Below are 13,726 nucleotides of genomic sequence, written 5' to 3'. Positions count from 1 at the left end.
CCAGTACAACTTCCATTTAGATTACTGATTAACGCCTATTGATTCCTATGAGGTAAGATCTACTTCACTGTTCCTAAGTGATTGTGAGCAAGCCACATAAAATGAACTTTTTTACTGGCATGAGTAATTTCTGGTTTGTTTCAGGCAGCTCTCTTCTGGGAACAGTAAAGGAAGTGTTACAGAAGTGTACGATGGACCAAGTTGAGCGGTGAAAAATCATGTGCTCCTTATGGTTTGACTTCAGTCTTTGTTTAGCATCTTTCGTGCAGAGATTTTTCACTAACACTTCTGAGACAATTAAAGCCAGTACTTACAGACATTGTAGAAGTGGATTCTTTCTTATGATCTAAATGGTAATGGAGGAGAAAGGTATAGGAAATGTACACTGAATATTTCCTCAGTCTTTACGGGCAAATACTCTGACCACACCACCCAAGTCTTGGAAGGCAGACGCAGGACTGTGAGAATGAAGACCTTAGGCCCACTGTAAGAGAGGGTCTGGTTTGAGACCATCTTAAGAACCTGAACGTGCACAAGTCCATGGGACCTGGTGAAATCCATCCATGGGTCCTGAAGGGCCTGGCGAATGAAGTTGCCAAGCCACTGGCCATCATATTTGAAAAATCATGGCAGTCAGGTGAAATTCCCCATGACTGGAAAAAAAGGAAATATAACCCCCATTTCCCCAAGAAGGAGAAAAAGGGTGACCCAGGGAACTACAGAGCAGTCAGTCTCACATCTGTGCTTGGCGAAATCTTGGAGCAGATTCTCCTGGAAGGCATGCTAAGGCACATGAAAAACAAGAAGGTGCTTGGTAACAGCCAACATGGCTTCACTAAGGGGAAATTCTGGCTGACCAATTTGGTGGCCTTCTGTGATGGGGCTACGGAACTCATGGACAGGAGTAAAGCAGCTGATGTCATCTATCTGGACTTGTGCAAAGTGTTCAACACTGTTCCGCATGACATAGAATCATAGAATAGTTAGGGTTGGAAAGGACCTTAAGATCATCAAGTTCCAATCCCCCTGCCATGGGCAGGGACACCTAGCTCTAAACCGTATCGCCCAAGGCCTTGTCCAACCTGGCCTTGAACACCGCCAGGGATGGAGCATTCACAATCTCCCTGGGCAACCTATTCCAGTGCCTCACCACCCTAACAGGAAAGAATTTCGTCCTTATATCTGATCTAAACTTCCTCTGTTTAAGTTTGAACCAATTACCCCCTGTCCTATCACTGCAGTCCCTAATGAAGAGTCCCTCACCAGCGTCCCTATAGGCCCCCTTCATCCTTGTCTCTAAGTTGGAGAGACATCAATTTGATGGATGGACCATTCGGTGGATAAAGAACTGGCTGGATGGCCGCACTCAAAGAGTTGTGGTCAATGGCTCAATGTCCAGCTGGAGACCAGTAACGAGTGGTGTCCCTCAGGGGTTGGTGTTGGGACCAGTCTTGTTCAGCATCTTTGTTGGTGACATGGACAGTGGGATTGAGTGCGCCCTCAGCAAGTTTGCCGATGACACCAAGCTGTGTGGTTCGGTTGATACACTGGAGGGAAGGAATGCCATCCAGAGGGACCTTGACAATCTTGTGAGGTGGGCTGATGCCAACCTCATGAAGTTTAACCATGCCAAGTGCAAGGTCCTACACCTGGGTCAGAGCAATCCCAGGCACAGCTACAGGTTGGGCAAAGAAGAGATTCAGAGCAGCCCTGTGGAAAAGGACTTAGGGGTGTTGGTGGATGAGAAACTTAACATGAGCCACCTTCAGTATGCACTCACAGCCCAGAAAGCCAACCATATCCTGGGCTGCATCAAAAGGAGTGTGACCAGCAGGTCGAAGGAGGTGATCTTGTCCCTTTACTCTGCTCTTGTGAGACCTCACTTAGAGTATTGTGTGCAGTTCTGGTGTCCTCAACATAAAAAGGACATGGATCTGTTGGAACAAGTCCAGAGGAGGGCAACGAGAATGATCAGGGGACTGGAGCACCTCCCATATGAAGATAGGCTGAGAAAGTTGGGGCTGTTCAGCCTGGAGAAGAGAAGGCTGCGTGGAGACCTCATAGCAGCCTTCCAGTATCTGAAGGGGGCCTATAGGGATGCTGGGGAGGCACTCTTCATTAGGGACTGTAGTGACAGAACAAGGGGTAATGGATTGAAACTTAAACAGGGGAAGTTTAGATTGGATACAAGGAAGAAGTTCTTTACTGTCAGGGTGGTGAGGCACTGGAATGGGTTGCCCAAGAAGTTGTGAATGCTCCATCCCTGGCAGTGTTTAAGGCCAGGCTGGACAGCGCCTTGGGTGGCATGATTTAGTGTGAGGTGTCCCTGACTATGGGAGGGGGGTTAGAATTTGATGATCTTAAGGTTTTTTCCAGCACTAACTACTCTGATTCTATGATATAAAGGGAAAGAAACATTGTCCACCCAGCAGTTCAGTAATCATCATCCACCCTTGCAAAATCTTTATTAAAATGTCCTCTTTCAACAGTTTTGACAATCAAAATTACTTTCCAGTGCTCTGATCCCAACTATAAACCTTCAGCTAATGCAGAAGCACGTATTGCTTTTTTCATATGATACTTTCCAGTACAAATCTTCCTGTGCCTTCACTTTGATGCCTTTATAAATCTTTCCTCTGGTTACTGCTTTCCCAATTTTTGTGGTTGAGAGATACAAGTTGGTCACCGCAAATTAAGGTCCCATGATTAATCTTTCTTTGGCAGGAGACTGTGGGCTTACTTTATATCCATTTACTTCAGTCTTGAGCTGGAATTTTCCCACCACTTTTATTGCAGCTTAGTCAGTTTGGGCAGATGATCCAAAAGAGAAAGGATATAACTTGCTGTGTAGTTTCCACGAATAAAGGTACCAGAGAGTAAAACTCAGTATATAGTCTAGTTAGTATACTACCAAATATATAATTTATTACCAACTGTCAGTAGTTCTGTTTCGGAGGAGGAAAGGTAGTCATGGGACCACCTGCATCCAAAGGTTGGTTGTTGGACAAACTTGAGAGCTTACACATCTTACAAAGCTTTTAGAGATTGTTGTTGCTTTTCTTTTGCAGGGTTTACTGTTATAACTGGCTAGGCTTCTCACTATCAATATATGTTTTGAAGCCACTGTTATATCTCCTGGAAATGCTATATCTTGTTTTGTACACAGTTGTATGGGCTTTTTGCTTGTTTGTGTGTTTTAAGTATATTCATCTGATTTTGTATAGGCCCTTTTAGTCTTTCTCTTCTGTAGTTGTATCCTCTGTGTGGGTTTTCTCGTTTCATTTTTAAAAGCCTGGTTGGGTGGCATGATTAATTACTGACAAATCAAATTGATATCTATGAACTGGAATTTTGTCATGAAGGAAATATACTTACCTGTCAGTGAGAAGACTTTTAAAACCAGAATATGTGTGATGAATAACTTTGAAATGAGAAGTTAGTATTCAGGTAGAATAGGCTTCTCAATTTCTTAATGGTCTAAGACAATTTAATTCCTCTTCACCAAGTACACAGTGAGAACTTCATGAGAGGTAAAACTGAGTTACTGAGGTAAAACTCAGTTTAGAAAGGATGGAAGACTAGTAGCAACATGAGTAAGGCAGAGACCATAGGAATGCATTCCACACCTTTAGTGGTATTTTACAGAAAATCTGTTATATCTTAAGGATTCAATTTTAAATGAGAGACTTTAGACTTTCACTAATTGTAAAACCCTCTAAATTTGAACAGTGTTGACCGTCGCAGTGTAGAAAAGTTGTGATGACACCCTGAAATGTTTGTTAGCAGAGTCTTCATAGCATATTTACAGAATACTAAATCAGTTTCCCAGAAAACCAGACAGGATTGTGTTTTGGTCAGGTGGAGGAGGTCCACCTGAGAAAAGCAGTCATCCCAAAGCTAATACGTACTGCCAGATAAGTAGAAATGCTCATTTTGCTTTACAGACTTTGTCAAAAAAAGTGGAGGAAAGAATGAGACACAACAGCCAGTTGATAAGAACTGTTCATCTTCACTCCTTGTCAGTATTGAGCTCCTGTCCACTGTGGCATCCCTAGATGTCAAAAGGTTGTTTCATCCTGTGCATTCTCTTGCCTCCTGCTCCCGAAGAACTGAGCCACTGCTTGTTTGGAAACTACACTATCCTTATCTTTAATACTTGCACACACTGATCAATAGAAATCCCAATAGAAAGCCCAACAGATAGATGGTGCTGTCTCTGTTCTAGCCATGGAAGGTGAAAGCCTTTCCATGATTCAAGAGAAAATACCTGTGGTACATAGTCTTGTGGTTGCAGCCTCTTCCCTTGGTGTCAGCTTAGCAGGCAGGTTCCATGTGGCTGTGCCACCATGTGCACAGTTTGCTTTACAAACCACAGCAGAATTATACAAAGTTGAAGGGAGATTTGATTTGAGTGAAGCACATTAATGAGGGATTTTATTCATGGTATTTTTATGGTATTTTCTCTAAGAAAGTAACATGGTTATACATTATGTGGAAGCTCTTTAAGGTTATTAACAGAAGCCATAAATTGATAAATAAAATTAGAATCGGGGCTGTTAATAAAAACCAAAGCAACAAAGGTCTTTAGGTTACTTACTCAGTCAAGGTTATAGTACCAATAAGAGCAACAGATGACAGCATGCAGTGAGATAAAGATGAATTAATGCAGTTGAGGTGGATTGCTAAGAATAGCAATCCACTATTCAGTACTCTGAGACATAAGTGAAACTGTTTCACATAATCAAAATAAAACTTGCAATACTGGCGGAAACATTAAAATAAAGCTGCATGTACAGATGATTTCAAAGCTAATAAAATAGATCTTCAACTGTCATATGGTAAGACTTTCTGGTTTCTGGTTTTACTGTAATATATTGCATTAGTAATTGTTTATTGATCATACGGAAATTGCCATGCACAAACTTAAATTGCCATCTTTAGAACTGAGGTTCACAGTGTTACCCAGCATGGAACAGACAGCAAATAGACATTATTTCATGAAGAAGCAAAACAAATTCAAGAAAATGGGATTTAAGTTGCGTTGTAAAACAAAACCCCTAGCAAGATACAGAGAATTGTTGTGCTGTATCTGTGCTGGTATATTTTGAAATGCTTATGTTTCTAGTATGCGTTTTTCAAGGGATTAAAACATTCTCATAATATTTAGGATATTTAAATTAATCTTATCCTTTGTAGAGGGACTATAACAGTATTAATTGTTAAACTTCTTCTGTTATGAAGTTTTGGAGCCATGGAGTGGATCATTAATCCAGTTGAACTTTTTCCAAAAGCAGGGAAACTGTTAAACAGTTACTGTTTGTAATGTTAATGATGTTGGGATGGATTTTCTGGCTCTGCAGTTTGCTTAATTTTTCTCTATTCCCTCCTCTTCCATTAACAATAGAATAAGTGAAATGGCAAAAAGATCGTGGAGTAGCAAAAAATGTTCCAGTGTTGCCTTGTGTTATATGGTTGGTTATTTATACAATGTCTAGTTGCAAAGGCAGTAAAGTGGAATTTTTATTTGTTTTGTGAAAATATTTGTTTATACCAATTGCATTTAGGATCAAGTCACACAAATTTTCATTTATTGCTATGTCATATTTTAAATTTTGGTACCTTTGTACAATTAACAATGAAAAGTAAATCAGCTTTGCTGTTCAGGTAACAGTAGGGAATGCCATAATTCAGATGAAGGGATAACATAAATACAGTTGCTGCTTTTGGTCCTGATCTGCCCCACATCTTGCTTGGGCCCTTTGGAGCCATTAGTTTTGGAAAAACCTGCTGGCAACAGCATCATGTGATGCGATCACGCTACCTCTGCTCTGCAGGTGCTGTAGGCCCATTCACACAGTGCTGTGTCCATATCGATAAACCCTGTTGGTCCTGAGCTAAGCAGTATGAAAACCACTCCGGTGTCTGCACAGAGATCATGGTATATCTGTTATCCAGGTGACTCATCATAACAAGTGGAGAATTGCTAGTAGTGGCTTTCGAACTGAAAGATTTGCTTCATTTTATTTTGGACGCAAAATGAAAAGCTCTTGGCAGCTGCAGAGATGGCATGAGTCCTACATTGCTATCACTTCTGGATTCTACTTGCTCAGTTGTAAAGAGTAAAAAGATGGAGATTTTTACTAACTCCTAGTCTGACAGTCTTTTACAGGAGAGATGATTATTTTTTTTTTCTACCCACTTCTTCAAAAGGCAGTCTTGTTCAATGTGTTCCTGTTATTGCGTTATATACTTCTTACATATTACTGAGCTGTAAGTTCAGCAGGAGGAAGACATTGATATTTGACGTAACAGTAAAATGGATTCAGTTAATTTCTTTTTTTTCCTTTGTTACCTCACAGGCACTGTAAGAATTGAAATGTTTAGGAACATGCAAAATGCAGAAATCATAAGGAAAATGACAGAAGAATTTGATGAGGTATAGTATACACATAGTTCTTGAAACATTCTGGAATATATTACAATATACTTTTTGTTTAAAAATGCAATGGGCAAGAAACCAGTGGATGAGCAGTGGCTCAGTTTGAGAAACGGCATTGACAAGCAAAGCAGTGATTTAAAATGTTAGATGAGGAATAACAAGCCAGCATGAGCTTTAGGAAAGAGTAATAATAGGAAACCAAAAAGTAATAAAATTACTTGAAAAAGTAGTTACAATCACTCATCTTGAAAAGTCAGTGTGGTGGTTTGAGTAGGCCCCAGATGCTGCAATGCTGGTATGGAAAAGTTTGTGGTTTAGCCAATTTAAGGGCATAAGTGTACTGTCACACAAAAGCATGGAGCAAACTCACAACTGGTGGGGTGAGAGAGCCCAGCCAGGTCTGCCTCTGCAAGAACTAGCTGGGGTCCACATTAGTCCTCGTCTGGATCCATGTAGACCTTCATTTATCTTTGTATGTCCTTGAGGGGGATATACTTATTTGTCTCCATCCTGGATGTTAGAGAAATTAGTAAGGGGAGGCAGGAAGAACTGTAGAAAGTTTTCTCATCCCACTGAAATTGGTGGTGGTATTCTGGGTTCTGAAGTTCATCTCTTGGAACTGCCAGCATACAACAAAACTCCAGATTACTAAGATAAGACTGCAGGTTTTTTCAGCACTCTACTCTGTTTTCTGTATGCAAATTAATGTTTTGTTCATCTGAAGTGGCAATTTAAACCAAAAAGTAGCTTGAAATTAAAATTTATTTAATTACAGAAAGAAGTACTCTTTCTGTAGAGTAGACCTAGGCATTTTTGTTCGAAACAAGTGTATTTCAATTCAGATTGGGTATCTTCTGTTAAAATAAAAATGTTCCTAATGGTGAATGATTTTTAGTTTTGAGATTGTTTTAACTGTGGGGTTTGAGGGGTTTTTTATTTTTTTTCATGCGTATTCTGAGTGTTCATTTTGTACAGTGAAGAAAACACAAATAATGAAACACAAATTTTCTGTAGGACAGCAGTATCTTTTTCTGACTAATTCTAAATGGAATGCCAAGGCCATGATTCAAGAATTTAAGCAGGGTAACTATAAATATGAGCACTGCTCTTTTTCAGGATTTACTTCTGCAAGTCTTCCATCTTATCTATGGCCTTGAACAAGTATTAGGGTATTAACATGGAGTTAAAGAAGGGATGGAGAATGACAAAACTTTCAGTCACACAAGACTACCTTTAGGTTTTTACCTTCAATACCTTGAAATACTTCTTTTTCATCTTTTCCCCCCACTTCCCAGGACACAAAGAAATGAGTCTTGATGCATATTTTGTACTGTACAGAGCTAGTATTGCAAGTGTAGAACAGTTACAATGAAGTCTATGTAAAAGTACTTTCATGCCAACAAGTTTGTTTACTGAAGAATAATGTACTGGTTTTATTTATTATTTTATGTTGGCTTGGAGGATAAAGTTAGTGTTTTGCTTAGAGGCTTAGACCACAATGGCTACAAAACCATTAAAATACGTTAAACGGGAGACGTTTAGTACTTCATATTTTCATTTTCTTGTTCTTCAGGACAGTGGTGATTATCCGCTTACAATGCCTGGGCCACAGTGGAAGAAGTTTCGATCCAATTTCTGCGAGTTCATTGGAGTGCTCATTCGGCAGTGTCAGTATAGCATCATTTATGATGAATACATGATGGACACAGTGATCTCTCTTCTGACTGGTTTGTCAGATTCCCAGGTCCGGGCTTTCAGGCACACCAGTACATTAGCTGGTAAGTAAGTTAGCACAGAGGAGTTTTTTCAAAGAAGTTACTACTATTTAGCCACTTTGAGAGTTATTCCTAGTTTTGATTGAGGTGGAATTTGACCAGCACTGAGAACTCTGAAAAGCTTGATCAAATCCAAGTACCATATATGGTATAACTAAAAGTATACTTTAAGTGCATTTTTTTGTTTGGAAAGGAGTATGCTGAGGCACTGAGTGTCAGAGAATTGACACTTTTGAATCTGTGAATCAGAAGTGGTAAGCCTACATCTTGTATTTTGTCACTAGATGTTCATTTGCTGTATAGAATGTCTTAATAATTTTGTATTTTAGAGTAACAAATTTATTCTAAATAAGCATCGTGAAAATTGTATCATCAAAGAATTTCAGTCCACCAGAAAGTAAAATCTGTGCCTTCACTCTTAAGCATTAGATTTGGGAGCACTGGGTCATAGTTGTAGGTCTTCTTGTCTTCTACCTCCAGCCATGCTGCACCTTTCAACACAGCTGCCTACACCTAATGAAAGCACTGGGTATATCATTAGCTTGAAATAGGATTTTCTAGAGTATATTTCATCAGATCTATATGAGATGTCTCCTGCAAGCCAGATTAATTTCTCTTTGGAACTAACTATTTTTCTTCAATTACAAATCAATACTAGGGTGGCTGGCTTGGGTGTAGGTGTCTAAAGCTGGTTATGTCAGGTGATAACCTTTCTGCTTATCTCATGAGCTGAAATACTGGAAGATTCTTCTGTCCAGATTGTTCGTAGATCGTGCCAAATATTTGCAGTGTTTGTATCTTTCCTGTACTGAGGACTACAGAGCTGGATGCAGTACTCCAGATGGGGTCTCACCACGGCAGAGGAGAGGGGCAGAATTGCCTCCCTTGTCCTGCTGACATGCTGCTTTGGGTGTAGCCCAAGATATAATTGGCCTTCTGGGCTGCAAGTGCACATTGCCAACTCATAGCCAATCTTTTATCCGCCAGTAGTCCTAAGTCTTTCTCCTCAGGGGTACTCTCAATCCCTTCATCTGCCAGCCTACATTGATACCAGGGGCTGCCCCAACCCACATGTGCTTGGCCCCGTTAAACCTCATGAGGCTCATATGGGCATACCTTCGAGCTTGTCTGAGTCCTGCTTCATGACTTCTCATTCGGCTGTGTCACCTGCACCCCTCAGCTTCCTGTCATCTTCAGACTTGCTGATGGTGCACTCAATCCCACTATTTTGATGATTAAGATAGTGTCATGGTTTAAACCCAGCCAGACAGCTTTTACTCACTCCCCCCCTTCTTGCCCTCCCCCTACTCCTGGAGGGACGGAGAGGAGAATAGAAAAGAATTCAACTCCCACAGGTTGAGATAAGAACAGTTTAGTAACTAAGGTGTAACACAAATCACTACTGCTACCACCAATAATAATAATGATGATAAAGGAAATAACAAGGGAAGAGAATACAGCACCTCACCAGCCGACCGATAACTCACTCCCTTCCAGCCCAACCAAGCACCAACCAGTCCCTCCTCCAACCTTGCAGTCCCCCAGCCCTTATGGGTAACTCTGTTACATCCTGGGCATGACGTGCTGTGGTATGGAATACTTCTTTGGTCAGTTTGGGTCAGGTGCCCTGTTTCTGCTTCCTCCTGGCTTCCCCTCCTCCCTGGCAGAGCATGAGGCTCACAGAGTCCTTGGCCAGACCAAAACATCATTATTTCAGCTCTGTTCCCAAGCCGAAAGTCAAAACACAGCACTGCACCAACTACCAAGAAGGAGAAAAATGACTGCTACTGCTAAACCCAGGACAGATACTATCAGAGTACTGGTCCTGTTATGGACCCCAAAGGGATACCACTTGTCACTGGTGTCCATCCAGACATTGAGCCATTGACCCCTACCCTTTTGGATGCAACCATCCATTCAGTTCCTCATCCACCGAACAGTCCACTTGTCAAATCCATATTTCTGCAGTTTAGAGTTTCTTCACCATAGTCAGTAGTGGGATGGTAAAAACATGAATTATGCAAGCGTAAATTTCCAGGTTCAGAGTTCACTTCCACAAATCAGGTATTCAAAGGTGAACACTACTTGAGTTGCATATAACCTTCTGCAAATCTGTGCCTGCTGTTTAAACTGAGATGGAAACTGTATTCCTGTCCAGCTGATACTATCTTCAGTTCTAGGCGATCTTGTTGTTATTTTAGATTATGGTTGATTGTTTCATAAGAGAGATTATGGAGTGAGCCATGCACTCTGGTCTCATATCGATCATGTGGGAAAGTTTGAGAGGCTTGATTGACCAGACAGGAAACCACACCATACATTAGAGATGTTACCCAAGATTGCGCTACGTGGAAGAAATAGTTGCCATCACTTGGAATGGCTTATGTAGCTAGAAACTTCAAGAAAGAATAAACAAATGCAAAAACCAAGGTTCATCACAACTAGCTTGAGTCACTTAAGGCACTGATGGCTTCTGGCATTAGATGCAAGTTTATCGAGCACTTACATTAGGAACAGGGGAAGCCAAAGATCTCCGGCATTTTCCAGTGATAATATATGCCATGAAGCATGTATTGAAGCATGGCCTGAAGCTCAATGCAGTAAATGTACACACTGTTCTTGTTTTTAGATGAGCTGGGTGACCTGGGTATTGCTTAGATGGGAAGTGAATTTCCAGGTGGCTTTGTGTCAGGATTGAGTTAGTTATTTTCTGTGACCATGGATCTGCTGAGGAAATATTTTTTAGCTCTGACTACACGTAAAGAGTCATATTCTGTCTTCTGCTTTTGCAGCTATGAAGCTTATGACTGCTCTTGTGAATGTTGCCTTAAACCTGAGCATTCATCAGGATAATACTCAGAGGCAGTATGAAGCTGAAAGAAACAAAATGATTGGTAAAAGAGCTAATGAAAGATTGGAGCTGCTGCTTCAGAAAAGAAAAGAGGCAAGTAAAAACATGATTTTTATTTTTTTTGGTCCTGGTTTGTATGCATTCCCTCTACAGAAAGTCCAGGGTGGTTTGTGACTTGAGTGCCATAGTAAAAAAGAAAGAAGAGATACGTTTCTGCAGTTGTGTTTGTGTGATCTCAAGCATATTACTTGGACCACGGTTTTTAATCTTTTACTAATACATTGGTGAGTACGTGTGCTGTTGTGCACACACAGGAGAATTTCTATTTACGGGTTTGTATATATGACCCGTTATAGGGGTCATGCAGGCAGGAAGAAGATAAGGTTCAAGTTGTAAGCAGTAACTGTTTTGATTATGCAAAAAGATTCTGAAAAGTGGATCATATGTAGTCCCTCACTGCACTGCCCCTTTCTCCCTTTGATCACTGCAATAATGATATAGTATCTCATTAGTACTTATTTTTGTAGCTGTTTTCAAGCAACACTGCAGTGGGGGCTGTAGCACCTGGAGAAGAAGCTAGGGAGATTGTTTTTAGTGAGTGCCAGTCTGGCATTAGGTGAGCAAAACCATTAGAAGGTTGCTCTAATCATCCCTAAATAAAGTAGTATATCCCAGGGAAATCAGGTTTAGAGGTGTACTTAGCGGAAATCTAAAGATGATAAGTAAAAAAGTTAATACATATGCACCCAAACGACTATAATCAGTAAAGACAGAAAACTCACAAGATGGATTGAAAAATTGAAGTATGTATGACTTAGATTTAGTTTTAATATTTTAATATATTAGGTTTTGAATATATTTTCTCCACTGCTGTTTTTTTGCATGGCACATTAAGGATGTCTGGGTGCTTTACCTGTGTGCACCTTTTATTCTTCTAGGCATAATTTTGACTCAGAATTGCTTGACTTTAAAGTCTTTGTCTGGGGATAATTGCAATTGCATATTTTTATTTTACCCCTGTGATCCGTAACATAATTTTATTTGGCTTTCATAGTTCTTTAAAAATCCTGCATTAAGATACAGAGCAAGAACAATCTCTCCTGCCCGAACTGCAAGAGAAACAGTTTAAATTAAATACTAATTTTAATTGTTAGCCTTAAAGCATTTCAAAAAGCAGAATTGCTTTGTTAGAACAGCTGGAGCATAGTTCCTAATCCACATTTGTTAACTATTGCTTTGAATTTCCAGAGAAGGACAAAGTCACCAATTACACTGATTAACTTGGTTTAGTGTCTCTGTGTCTATGAACATCCTCTGTGCTCATTCCTTCAGCTTTCTTTCCAATGTCTTTTGGAGCTACAGTATAAAATTGCTCTGGAGAGACTTTGAAGCAATGATGCTCAGGCCAGCACGGGGCTGTGAAACACAGAATGAGCATTTAGCAAACCTTAACTTTTTATAGGTCTGTTCAGTCTCTCTCACACCATTACTTACCATAAATAATCAAAGTGTTTCACAGGAGTAGGCCAGAGGGGAGTGATGGGGACTGAGTATGTCCTCAGACACATTGTGTTAAGCATAGTAGGGTGACCTGTATAGAAGAGACTTATTAAGATCAGATGTCATAATGGCTCTCTGTAAGAACACCTAACATACTCTTGTATATTTCCTGTGTTTAAATACACTGAATTTACAATTATATCCTGTGCTGGTAGATTCTTTTGATGTAGTGCTATAATAAAGCCTCATAAGCACATGCGAGGGCATATGTTTATCTTCATGAAGCTCTTGAGCTAAGTATGGCAAATTAATCTGAAGTAGAAGAAATGGAATACTCTCCCAAGTGTGTCATTCTCGTTCCTGAAGTGAGAATAGTGTGTGAAGGTCCAGTGTCATCAGTGAGATTTTGAAGTAAACTGAATGATTTATGAAAGTCTCCTATAATAGAGAGGAGGTTGTGTCTTAGTTGCTGTCAGTAGTAATCTGAATTTGGTGCTTGTTATACATGTGCTTTTGACCTTCTCAAAATTCTTGCAGTGTCTATAAGAGAATGTTTCCTTTATTTTTACTTAGGTTTAAGGGTGAATATCACTTTTGCATTGGTAAGAGCAGGAATTCCAAGGCCCAAATGGTCTCTCAAGATGCCTGAAATTTAGCACTCAAATTCAAGTACATGATCTAGAAAAGCTGGAATGGTAAAAAGCAATTACAATTTTGGAATTTTTTTTTCCTTTTCTTCCCTGAATCTAAAACACATTGGAGCTTTTAAATGTTTAAATGCTTTTAAATGTTAGCACACAAAAGTAAGAGATCTCACGTGGACCTACTGAATCTCTGATTCTGCTTCTACACCAACTCTGGATCCTTGTGTGAGTTATATAGCTGATAACTTACCATGTTTATAGCAAGCTGTAAATTCCATGCAGAAAAAAAGACAGAGGAAGCCAGCCATGCTGTCCCCTTATCTGTGCCACTAAGTCTTGGATGGTGCTGCTCCATTTCACACTCAAATGTCAAAGTACACTTTTCTTCAGTATCATAAAGTTCAGTCTCTCCTACCTCTCTTCTGTGGTGTGCTTTGATATTAATGATTCATACCCAAAGTTCTCATTAGCTTCCTTTTTCCCTTTCAGGGCCTTAGTAGTTTTTCAGTTTCTCCTG

At 40.1% G+C, this 13,726-nt stretch overlaps 1 protein-coding gene across 3 annotated transcripts in view; it reads left to right on the top strand.

The window, feature by feature from the left end:
- The window catches only part of STAG1 (STAG1 cohesin complex component), a 178,125-nt gene that overhangs the window by 95,514 nt on the left and 68,885 nt on the right, over positions 1 to 13,726 (top strand). For all 3 annotated transcript variants that reach the window (XM_061354474.1, XM_061354475.1, XM_061354476.1), the window contains 3 exons: positions 6,360 to 6,436; positions 8,013 to 8,217; positions 11,007 to 11,158. In XM_061354474.1, coding sequence (XP_061210458.1) covers positions 6,360 to 6,436; positions 8,013 to 8,217; positions 11,007 to 11,158 — 434 coding nt within the window. The remainder of the gene's footprint in view (positions 1 to 6,359; positions 6,437 to 8,012; positions 8,218 to 11,006; positions 11,159 to 13,726) is intronic.

Source organism: Neopsephotus bourkii, unplaced genomic scaffold (assembly GCF_033783945.1).
Source record: "Neopsephotus bourkii isolate Nb327-2 ecotype Australia unplaced genomic scaffold, CSIRO-AGI_Nbou_v1 NB_739, whole genome shotgun sequence".
Classification (NCBI taxonomy): Eukaryota; Metazoa; Chordata; class Aves; order Psittaciformes; family Psittacidae; genus Neopsephotus; species Neopsephotus bourkii.
The sequence above is the reverse complement of the archived record's forward strand: the minus strand, read 5'-3'. Positions and strand labels throughout refer to the sequence as shown.